The following is a 12,017-nucleotide window of genomic DNA, read 5'->3' on the forward strand; positions in this document are numbered from 1 at the left end:
AGCAACCGTGGGAGGGGGCTTCTAGTGTCCTGGCCCCACTACTGGAACTCCTGAAGGCACCTGGTATTTCTGGCCACGGTGTGACACAGAGTATTGGACTGGATGGGCCATTGGCCTGATCCAACATTGGCTGCTCTTATATTCTAGACTTTTAATCCTGGTTCAACGCTATCTCCTACTAGCTAATCTGCACTACACTTGAGGTGGGTTTTTTTTTTTAACTCTTTCAAACTTTATTAAGGTAAATGAACAAATAAACAAACAAATATACAGGAAAAAATTCGAGAAACTTCACGTAAGTACCAACAATTAAATCAATACAAAAGAACAATAGGTCACAAAGAGTAATAAACAAAAATCAACATGCAATATTTATGGCTTCTAAAATAGATTTAAACTCACTGCGAGACGCTAAATATTCTAGAACTGGAAACCATATTTTCCACAAATTTCGAAGCATGACTTTCTGTTTCATTTTGTGATAAGGAATCTGACTATTTGTCTACACTCGAGGTCACCCCTGTTTTTATCCTGGTATTTTTGGTCAGTTCTGCATCACACTGTGGCCATCCCGGGTTCGGACCGCTGTTGCCCCGGGGTATATGGGTCCTGTTTTGCCATGGGCTTTCCCTTGGTCCAGAGGCACGACCCTGGTGCAGATGTAACTGTAGAATTTTTAATTTTATTTATTTATTTCCCGCATTTATATCCTGCCCATCCCATAAACGGGCTCAGGGCGGGTCGTGGCATTTCAATAAATACAACAGAATTTAAGGTATTAACGTCCCTTTTAACCCAGAAATGTTTGTACTAAAATGTAATTCCTGATCAGTTTCATAAGTTAGACTGTTATATGATCACCCATGTTGTAACAGCTGCCAGAATTCTATTTGCCAGTATGTGGAAAAAAGAAGAAATACCCACAAAAGAGGATATTACCTGTAAACTTATGGATATAGCGGAAATGGACAACTTAACAATACTACTTCAAAGAAGGAGAGACAATGTTCGGTGCAGTGGTTAAGTGCGCGGACTCTAATCTGGGAGAACCGGGTTTGATTCCCCACTCCTCCTCCACTTGCACCTGGCTGGATGGCCTTGGGCAAGCCATAGTTTTGATCAGAGCTGTTTTTGAAAAAGAGCAGTTTCTGTCAAGAGCTCTCTCAGCCCCACCTACCTCACAGGGTGTCTGTTGTGGGGAGGGGAAGGGAAAGGAGTTTGTAAGCCACTCTGAGACACCTTCGGGTAGTGAAGGGCGGGTATAAATCCAATCTCCTCTTCTTTTCTTTTCAAAGATGTATGTGCAAAATTATATGTCTGGACAGAGAAACATTTATAACTCTGTATTTAGTTAATACTAACAAATCTGTCATTCACAGAAAATAATTATAACTGAATAGTTAATTAACCAAGTGTGAGATGAGTGGGAGGGAAACCTATTAAGATATGGGTCAAAATGTCAAAGGTAGCAAGCAGTTACTGTAGATGAGTTTTATCTGACTGTCAAACCTAGCTGTCAGGCTAGCAGTCATGTAACTACAAAGAGGTTCTTCTACCAGGTGTTGCTCTTTCAGGTCTTGTTAGAGATTACATCACCTTGTTAGGGATTGGATAGAATTCAGCATAATAGCTGTCCGCTTAGTTAGCTATGGGGGACTCAGCTCTCAGAGACTAAGGCGCGGCATGCTGTTCAATGGCCTGGTAAGTATCTGTATATATTCACCTTTATAAACTCTCTGTGCACCTTCATATCGGGTCAGTCTCCTGCTTCTTATTTTCATAACCCAATAAAACCCATCTATGTTTGTCGGTGTTTTGTGTTTTCTCTTCTTCTTTTTTGGGGGGGTGAAAGTTTCAATAAAGAATTAATTCTATATAGAAATTTAAAACACATTAAAACATCAAAACAGGAGTCGTGCTTGCCGTAGGGAGAATCCGGGCCGCTGATGTAACTGGGTATGGCCAGTGGGTGGGAGACCACAACCTCAGGGGGGCGCTGTATGTGGCGGAAGAGCTCCGTCTTGCAGGCCCTGCGGAATTGCATAAGATCCCACAGAACCCAGATCTCGATGGGGAGCATGTGCCACCAGGTGGGGGCCAGGGCGGAAAAGGCCCTGGCCGAGGCGAGGCGGAGGTCCTTTGGGCCAGGGACCTCCAGAAGATGTTGATTCTCAGAGTGTAACGCTCTCCAAGGCGCATATGGGAAGGGGCGGTTTTGACCCCACCCCCTTTCCCGCCATACCTAGGACGTTAAATTCGGGCTTACTGTTTGCAATGCATAATTTATAACCCGGGGCAGGCAAGCAAACTGGAGCGGGACAAAATAAACAGAGCTAAGAGCAAGGCAAACGGCCGCAAGTCGTGAGAGAGAAAACTTGGGGTGGATGCTCTACCACTGAGCCACAGCCCCTCTCCCACTCAATAACATCACCTCCTGCCTGGTCCTTTCAACGGGAGATGCCGGGGATTGAACCTGGGACCTCCTGCATGCCAGGCAGAGGCTCTTCCACTGAGCCACGGCCCCACTTTACAGCTCTCCAGGGTCTCAGGTGGAGGTCTTTCCCATCACCTACTGCCTGGTCCTTTTAACTGGAGATGGCGGGGATCGAACCTGGGACCTTCTGCATGCCAAGCAGAGGCTCTTCCACTGAGCCACGGCCCCACTTTACAGCTCTCCAGGGTCTCAGGCGGAGGTCTTTCCCATCACCTACTGCCTGGTCCTTTTCAACTGGAGATGCCAGAGATTGAACCTGGGATCTTCTGCATGCCAAGCAGAGGCTCTGCCACTGAGCCACAGCCCCACTTTATAGCTCTCCAGGGTCTCAGGCGGAGGTCTTTCCCATCACCTACTGCCTGGTCCTTTTCAACTGGAGATGCCAGGGATTGAACCTGGGACTTTCTGCATGCCAAGCAGAGGCTCTTCCACTGAGCCACGGCCCCACTTTACAGCTCTCCAGGGTCTCAGGCAGAGGGCTTTACCACTGGCAGATGCTCTACCCCTGAGCCATGGCCCCTCCCAAGAGAAGAGTGAAAGATCTCTCTTTAGAGCTCTCTGGGGTCTCCGGCAGAGGGCTTTCCCACCACCTTTGAACTGGAGATGCCGGGGATTGAACCTGGGACCTTCTGCGTGCCAAGCGGATGCTCTACCCCTGAGCCAAGGCCCCTCCCAAGAGAAGAGTGAAAGATCTCTCTTTACAGCTCTCTGGGGTCTCCGGCAGGGGGCTTTCCCACCACCTTTGAACTGGAGATGCCGGGGATTGAACCTGGGACCTTCTGCGTGCCAAGCGGATGCTCTACCCCTGAGCCACGGCCCCTCCCAAGAGAAGAGTGAAAGATCTCTCTTTACAGCTCTCTGGGGTCTCCGGCAGGGGGCTTTCCCACCACCTTTGAACTGGAGATGCTGGGGATTGAACCTGGGACCTTCTGCGTGCCAAGCGGGATGCTCTACCACTGAGCCACGGCCCCCCGCCTATGTGAAAGAGCATCTGATTAGCATGCAGAAGATTCAAGGCTCAATCCAACCCAAGTAGACAAGACTGTGCCGGTTTTTCTTCGCAACCCGTGTGGTCTCCTCAGGCGGGCAAGATCAGTCCTCCCCGCCCGCTAAAGTTAATAGAACTTTTCTCCTTACCTCCTACAATGAGGTATGTGTTTGGGAAGAGGTTTTTTGCTTGCATCAGGGCCCGGGCGTGTCCGGAGTGGAAGAGATCGAATATCCCATCGGCGTAAACCCTGACCGGTCTATCCACTGGAAGAGGAACAAGAAAAACAGACCCCAGTTCAAGAATAAGGCACCTCGTCAAGTCCAGGGAGGGCATTTCTGAGTCCCCACAACACACACCGATCCTTGGCCCAAATGCACCCCCTAGCAGAACCAGGGGCGGATTACGGCTCACTGGTGCCCTACGCACTGACCAATCTTGGTGCCCCCCTCCTTTCCACACCGACCCAGTCCTTTTTAGTTGTTGACCTGTCTGACCAGATATACAATGCGGGTTGCAGCAATACAGAAATTTATTCCTATGATATTGATGAGAAGAAGAAGAAGAGGAGGAGGAGGAGGAAAAGGAGGAGAAGAAGATTGGATTTATACCCCGCCCTTCACTGCCCGGAGGAGGAGGAGGATGGATTTATACCCCGCCCTTCACTACTCAAAGGTGTCTCAGAGCGGCTTACAAACTCCTTTCCCTTCCCCTCCCCACAACAGACACCCTGTGAGGTAGGCGAGGCTGAGAGAGCTCTTGACAGAAACAGCTCTTTTTCAAGGACAGCTCTTGTCAGAACTACGGCTTGCCCAAGGTCATCCAGCAGCTGCAAGTGGAGGAGTGGGGAATCGAACCCGGTTCTCCCAGATTAGAGTCCGACACACCTTAACCACGACACCCAACTGGCTAACCGCTAACACAATATACTGTACAAACTAAGCCAAGCTTGGGCTACATAGTTCTTTTCGCTCTTTCCCCAACTTTGCGGTGCCCCCTTTGGCCCTTGTGCCCTAAGCACCTGCCTAGTCTTCTTAATGGTTAATCCGCCCCTGAGCGGAACGTACTGCAAAATCACTGTGGTTCTCAAAATGGGGATGGACCCTGGAGATGACTGCACTTCCCTTCCTCATGAGGAGCCTTCTGCTGATGCAAGGGACTCTATGCAAGGGACTCTATGCAAGGGACTCTATGCTATGCTGGGGATTATTAGGAAGGGTATTGAAAACAGATCAGCCAATATCATAATGCCCCTATATAAATCGATGGTGCGACCTCATTTGGAATACTGTGTGCAGTTCTGGTCACCACACCTTAAAAAGGATATTATAGCTTTGGAAAAAGTGCAGAAAAGGGCAACTCGAATGATAAAAGGGTTGGAACACTTTCCCTATGAGGAAAGGTTAAAGCGCTTAGGGCTCTTTAGCTTGGAGAAAAGACGACTGAGGGGTGACATGATCGAGGTTTATAAGATTATGCATGGGAAAGAGCAGGTAAAGAAAGAGGTACTTTTCTCCCTTTCTCACAATACAAGAACCCGTGGGCACTCCATGAAATTGCTGAGCGGTCGGGTTAGAACGGATAAAAGGAAGTACTTATTCACCCAAAGAGTGATTAACACATGGAATTCACTGCCACAGGAAGTGGTGGGTGCTACAAGCATGGACGGCTTCAAAAGGGAATTAGATAAGCATATGGAGCAGAGGTCCATCAGTGGCTATTAGCCACAAGGTATAGCTAGGGGCTCTGGGGCAAGTGATGCTCTGTCTTCTTGGTGCTTGGGGGGGGGGTCAACAGTGGGAGCCCGCTGGTGGACCTCCTGATGGCCCCTGGTATTTCTGGCCACTGTGTGATACAGAGTGTTGGACTGGATGGGCCTTTGGCCTGATCCAACATTGGCATCTCTTATGTTCTTATGACTCTTGGATCAACGGAAGGCTGCTTGCACCAGAGCAAAAGAAGCTGATGGGCAGTAGGTTCAGGACGGACCAAAAGAAAAACTACTTCCCACAGGGAGTGATTCAAATTTGATATTTGCTGCCAGAGGCTGTAGTTATGGCCAGTTTTAAATAGATAGTTTTAAAAGGGGATTATTCATGGAGGACAGGTCTATTTGTGGCTACTAGCCATGGTGACTGAGGGAAACCATCCACAGGAATAACACACAGTCCCAAGACAGTCTGGTATGAAAAAATATAGAGATGCACGCTTGGAAATAAGGAAGGAGACCTTGCCCAAATAGATTAATAGAAAAGTAAATCAGTGAAAGTGTCAACTTGAAGGTAAGACTGAATGTTAGATTCCTATATAGGATTTGTTCCTGAGGAAAGACCAGAGGTCTGAAACGCTTAAATATCCGGCAAGAGTGTTGAAAGAGAGACACAGATTGATTGGATTTGGAGCAGACGGCTTTTAAGAATACAAGACTGCTAGGGAGATATAGACTGAGAGAGTCTGGAGCAGACTGCTCTGTGAAGTTTTATCGACCTTTGCATTTTTTCTATGAAGGAATAAGTGGTTGTTTTTTATTAAAAAGGTAAAGGTAAAGGTTCCCTTGCTTGAAAGCCAGTCGAATACGACTCTAAGGTTGCGGTGCTCATCTCTGTTTCCAAGCCGAAGAGCCAGCGCTGTCCGAAGACATTTCCGTGGTCATGTGGCCGGCATGACTCAACACCAAGGTGCACAGAACACTGTTACCTTCCCACCGAAGTGGTACCTATTTATCTACTTGCAATTTCTTGCTTTCGAACTGCTAGGTTGGCAGGAGCTGGAACTAGATGGGAGCTCACTCCGTCATGTGGCACCCGGGTCTCGAACTGCTGAACTACCGACCTTCCACAGCCTGCAGTTCAGCGTCTTAACCGCTTGAACCACCGCAGCTCCTCATTTTTTTAAATTACTTTTTTAATTACCAAACACTAAATGATCTTATGGCTTTAATCCAGTCTCTTTTGTTATTGTATTGTTCTGTGGGCATCTAGCACACATCATACCAGACTGACTGAGGGAAACCTCCACATTCAGAAGCAGTCAACCTCCAAATCCCAGAATTGAACACCAGGGTAAGGGCTCGGCCCCTATACCCTGTTGTTGGCCCTCCAGAGGAACTGGTTGACCTCTGTGTGAAACAGGCTGCTGGACTAGGTGGACCACTGGTCTGACGCAGAAGGTCTCTTCTTAGGTTTTTATCAAGGGAAGGCTTTGGCCTCTCTGCCCTGTTGTTGGCCCTCCAGAGGAACTGGTTGGCCCCTGTGTGAGACAGGATGCTGGACTAGGTGGACCACTGGTCTGATCCAGCAGGGCTCTTCTGATGTTCTTATCAGGGGAAGGCCTCGGCCTCTGCCCTGTTGTTGGCCCTCCAGAGGAACTGGTTGGCCACTGTGTGAGACAGGATGCTGGACTAGATGGACCCCTGGTCTGATCCAGCAGGGCTCTTCTGATGTTCTCACGAAGGCCTCAGCCTCTGCCCTGTTGTTGGCCCTGCAGAGGAACTGGTCAGCCACTGTGTGTGGCAGGATGCGGGACTAGAAGGACCACTGGTCTGATCCAGCAGGGCTCTTCTGATGTTCTCACAAAGGCCTCGGCCTCTATGCCCTGTTGTTGGTCCTCCAGAGGATCTGGTTGGCTGCTATGTGAGACAGGATGCTGGACTAGATGGACCACTGGTCTGTCTGATCCAGCAGGGCTCTTATTATTTATTTATTTATTACTTTCTATTTGTATCCTGCCTTGCCAAGACAAACTGGCTCTTCTGATGTTCTGAACCAGAACCTTTCCTAGGTGCAAATATGAGGGCCCACCCATGCACAGATGTCTCCCTGTTATACTGCAGATCAGCAAGGCTACCCCCTCTGAAAGCATATCCACAAGGGATTCTTCAGAACCGGGGCTTTCAATCAAACCGGTGACATGAAGGATGGGAGGCAGGGAAGTGACCGACGCCTCCCCTTCGGCCTCCGATCCAACCGGGGAAGGGCTGTGAGATGAGGCACACCGGCCAAAGGCCACTTCCAGGTCCTTAAAAAGCCACCGGACCACGCTTGTTTGTACAGGTCAGGGGATCTTGCTCTCAAATGCCAGAAAGCCGGGCTGATGCATCTCCAGGGAAGCACTGAATGGTGCCGAGCAACTGCAGTCTTCTGCACTGCTCTGAAATGACGCTTGAATTCCCCTCCGATGACTCCCCTGCTATTAACAGACGGGAGATTAAGGGGATTTTGCATTTTCATTGTGAAAGTGGGGCTGCGTGAACTGAGGCCAAAGTTGAGTCAGCCTGAGAAATCCCAGGCAAATCCTCTCTTGCATTTCTGAACCCTGACTGGGGATTAAACAGAGCGTGTCTTTGCCAGCAGAGGAGGAGGAAGAGGAGAAGGAGAAGAAGAAGGAGGAGAGGGAGGAGAGGGAGGAGGAGGAGGAGGAGGAGAAGGAGAAGGAGGAGAAGGAGGAGGAGGAGGAGGAGGAGAAGAAGGAGGAGAGGGAGGAGGAGGAGAAGAAGGAGGAGGAGAAGGAGAAGAAGAAGGAGGAGAGGGAGGAGGAGGAGGAGAAGGAGAAGAAGGAGGAGAAGGAGGAGGAGGAGAAGGAGGAGGAGGAGAAGGAGGAGAAGGAGGAGAAGAAGAAGGTTGAGGAGAAGGAGAAGAAGGAGGAGAAGGAGGAGAGGGAGGAGGAGGAGAAAAAGAAGGATGAGGAGAAGGAGAAGGAGGAGAGGGAGGAGGAGGAAGAGGAGAAGGAGGAGGAGGAGGAGAGGAAAGAGGAGGAAAAGGAGGAGGAGGAGGAGGAGGAGGAAAGGAGGAAGGAGGAGGAGGAGGAGGAGAGGGAGTAGGAGGAGGAGAAGGAGGAGAAGAAGAAGGAGGAGGAGGAGAAGAAGGAAGAGGAGGGAGGAGAAGATTGGATTTATACCTCGCCCTCCACTACCTGAAGGAGTCTCAGAGCAGCTCACAATCTCCTTTCCCTTCCTCTCCCCAGAACAAACACCCTGTGAGGTAGGTGGGGCTGAGAGAGCTCTTTCGAAGACTGCCATTTAGAGAACAGGTCTCAGAGAACTTGTGACTGACCCAAGGTAACCTAGCAGGTGCAAATGGAGGAGTGGGGAAATCAAACCTGGTTCTCCCAAATTAGAGTCCACGTTCCTAACCATGACACCAAACTGGCTCTCAGCAAACTCTCACCAAACCGGCTCTCAGAAAAGAAGGGGGGTTGTCTATGCTTTTCTTTTACAGCTTTAGGCAACAAGGGGGACCCCGATCGAGACGGGTGGCCATGTTTGTCTGTCTGTAGCAGTCGAAAAGAGCAAGAGTCCAGCAGCTCCTTAAAGACTAACAGCGTTTGTGGCAGGGGAGGAGCTTTCGCGAGTCACTGCTCACTTCTTCAGGTAACAGCTAGAAAGTGAGCAGTAACTCACAAATGCTCCTACCCTGCCATGTATTTTGTTAGTGAGAGTGGCTGAGCAGTGGAACAGTCTGCCTTGGGAGATGGTGGATGGTCCTTCCCTGGACGTTTTCAAGCGGAGGCTGGACGACCATCTGTCGGGTATGTTGTAGGTATGTAGGGCTCTCTTTCGGCTCTGCTCCTGCAGAGTGCAGGGGGTTGGACTAGATGACCTGCAAGCTCCCTTCCAACTCTAACATTCTATGATTCTATAATGGGTGGAAGTGATAAGGGAGTCGATACCGGCTAAATATCAGGAGATACTTCCTGACTGTCAGAGTGGTTGAGCAGTGGAACAGACTGCCTCGGGAGGTGGTGGATGCTCCTTTGCTGGACGTTTTCAAGCGGAGGCCAGACGACGACCTTTCGGGTGTGTTGTAGGGCTCTCTTTCGGCTGTGCTCCTGCAGAGTGCAGGGGGTTGGACTAGATGACCTGCAAGGTCCCCTCCAACTCTAACATTCTATGATTCTATACGGTGCTACTGGACTCTTGCTCTTTTCTAAAATTCCTGGTAGGATAGCTTTTGTGAGTCACTGCTCACTTCTTCGGATGCAGCTAGAATGGGGGGACCTGGTATCCTATTTTAAAAGGGTGGTCCGGCTTCAGAAGAGACCGAAGAAGTAGAAACAATCAATGAGGAATCTATTACAGTCACGGTGGTGGAAAGTGCCACCGAATCACGACTTATGCCGGCAGAGTTCCCAAGAGAGCTACTCACGTGGGGTCCCTCTCAAGGCCTCCTCGTACGTGACCCGGATGTATGGCTTGCTGTAATCCACCTCGAGCTCATCAGAAAATGGAGCCGGCTCCCGAAGACCCTAAGTTAACAAGGAGAGAAAAAAAGGTCAGCCCAAAACAAGAGAAGTCGCATTAGCGGGGAGAACACAGAAGAAGAGAGAAGAGATTGGATTTATACTCCACCCTTCACTACCCGAGGGAGTCTCAGAGTGGCTTACAAACTCCTTTCCCTTCGCCTCCCCACAACAGACACCCTGTGAGGTCGGTGGGGCTGAGAGAGCTCTCTCGAGGACTGCCCTTGAGAGAACAGCTCTGAGAGAACTTGTGACTGACCCAAGGTCACACCAGCAGCTGCATGTGGAGGAGTGGGGAATCAAACCCAGTTCTCCCAGATTAGAATCCACACTCCTTTCTCACAGGAACTGAAGGCATGAAATTGCTGAGCACTCGGGTTAGAACAGATAAAAAGAAGTCCTTCTTCACCCAAAGTGTGATGAACACATGGAATTCACTGCCACATGAGGTGGTGGCGGCTACAAGCATGGACGGCTTCAAGAGGGAATTAGATAGGCATATGGAGCGGAGGTCCATCCGTGGCTCTTAGCCACAAGGTATAGATAGGAACTCTCAGTCTGGGGCAAGGGATGCACTGTCTTCTTGGTGCTTGGAGGGGGGCAACAGTGGGAGGGCTTCTGGTGTCCTGGCCCCACTGCTGGACCTCCTGATGGCACCTGGTATTTCTGGCCACTGTGTGACACAGAGTGTTGGACTGGAGGGGCCAGCCTGATCCAACATTGGTGTTTCTTAGGTTCTTATGTCTGGGGCAAGGGATGCTCTGTCTTCTTGGTGCTTGGGGGTGGGGCAACAGTGGGAGGGCTTCTGGTGTCCTGGCTTCACTGCTGGACCTCCTGATAGCCCCTGGTATTTCTGGCCACTGTGTGACACAGAGTGTTGGACTGGATGGGCCATTGGCCTGATCCAACATGGATTCTCTTATGTTCTTATGTCTGGGGCAAGTGATGCTCTGTCTTCTTGGTGCTTGGGGGGGGGGACAGTGGGAGGGCTTCTGGTGTCCTGGCCCCACTGCTGGACCTCCTGATGGCACCTGGTATTTCTGGCCACTGTGTGACACAGAGTGTTGGACTGGAGGGGCCACTGGCCTGATCCAACACTGGCGTCTCTTATGTTCTTATGGCATCCCATCTTCCTTGGGGGTCTCCCACCCAAGTTCTAAGCCACGACCGACCCTGCTTCGCTTCCCAGATTGGGCTAGCCTGGGCCATCCAGGTCATGGCAATCCATAAGAGGACCCGACCCCTCACCCCATTGACTGCTAAGCTTATTCAGGAGCCCAGCCACAAGCATTCTGGAAGTCATGAGGAGGACATAAGAGAAGCCATGTTGGATCAGGCCAATGGCCCATCCAGTCCAACACTCTGCGTCACACAGCGGCCAAAGCCCAGGTGCCATCAGGAGGTCCACAACTCCAGAAGCCCTCCCACTCTGGCCCCCCCAGCACCAAGAATACAGAGCATCATTGCCCCAGTCTTAAGAACACTAGAAAAGCCATGTTGGATCAGGCCAATGGCTCATCCAGTCCAACACTCTTTGTCACACAGTGGCCAAAACCCAGGTGAAATCAGGAGGTCCCACCAGAGGGGCCAGAACTCCAGGAGCCCTCCCACTGTGCCCCCCCCCAGCACCAAGCATACAGAGCATCACTGTCCCAGACAGAATGTTCCATCTATACCTTGTGACTAATAGCAACTGATGAACCTCTGTTCCATGTTTATCCTGTCCCCTCTTGAAGCTGGTAAGAACAGAAGAGAAGCCATGTTGGATCAGGCCAATGGCCCATCCAGTCCAACACTCTGGGTCACACAATGGCCAAAGCCCAGGTGCTATCAGGAGGTGCACCAGCAGGACCAGACCTTCAGGAGCCCTCCCACTGCTGCCTCCCGAAGCACCAAAGATACAGAGCATCACTGCCCCAGACATAAGAACAGAAGAGAAGCCATGTTGGATCAGGCCAATGGCCCATCCAGTCCAACACTCTGGGTCACACAATGGCCAAAGCCCAGGTGCTATCAGGAGGTGCACCAGCAGGACCAGACCTTCAGGAGCCCTCCCACTGCTGCCCCTCAAGAGCATCACTGACCTCAAAAAAGTGTTCCATCTATACTTTGTGGCTAATGGCCACTCATGAACCTCTGCTCCATATGCTTATAGATAGATTTATCCAGTCCCCTAGCAAGAAAAAAAGAGAAGCCATGTTGGATCAGGCAAATGGCCCCTCCAGTCAAACACTCTCCAGGTGCCATCAGGAGGTCCACCAGTTGGGCCAGGACACTAGAAGCCCTCCCACTGTTGCT

The 12,017-nt window shown here is 50.4% G+C and overlaps 1 protein-coding gene across 1 annotated transcript in view; it reads right to left on the reverse strand.

The window, feature by feature from the left end:
• PCYT1A (phosphate cytidylyltransferase 1, choline, alpha) overlaps positions 1-12,017 on the reverse strand; it is a 45,737-nt gene that overhangs the window by 10,534 nt on the left and 23,186 nt on the right. The window contains exons 3-4 of the mRNA XM_015425249.1: positions 9,626-9,725; positions 3,632-3,748 (exon numbers count right to left, since the gene is read on the reverse strand). Of these exons, the coding sequence (XP_015280735.1) occupies positions 3,632-3,748; positions 9,626-9,725 (217 nt within the window). The remainder of the gene's footprint in view (positions 1-3,631; positions 3,749-9,625; positions 9,726-12,017) is intronic.

This window comes from Gekko japonicus, unplaced genomic scaffold (assembly GCF_001447785.1).
Source record: "Gekko japonicus isolate JY-2015 unplaced genomic scaffold, Gekko_japonicus_V1.1 scaffold2, whole genome shotgun sequence".
NCBI classification, from domain to species: Eukaryota; Metazoa; Chordata; class Lepidosauria; order Squamata; family Gekkonidae; genus Gekko; species Gekko japonicus.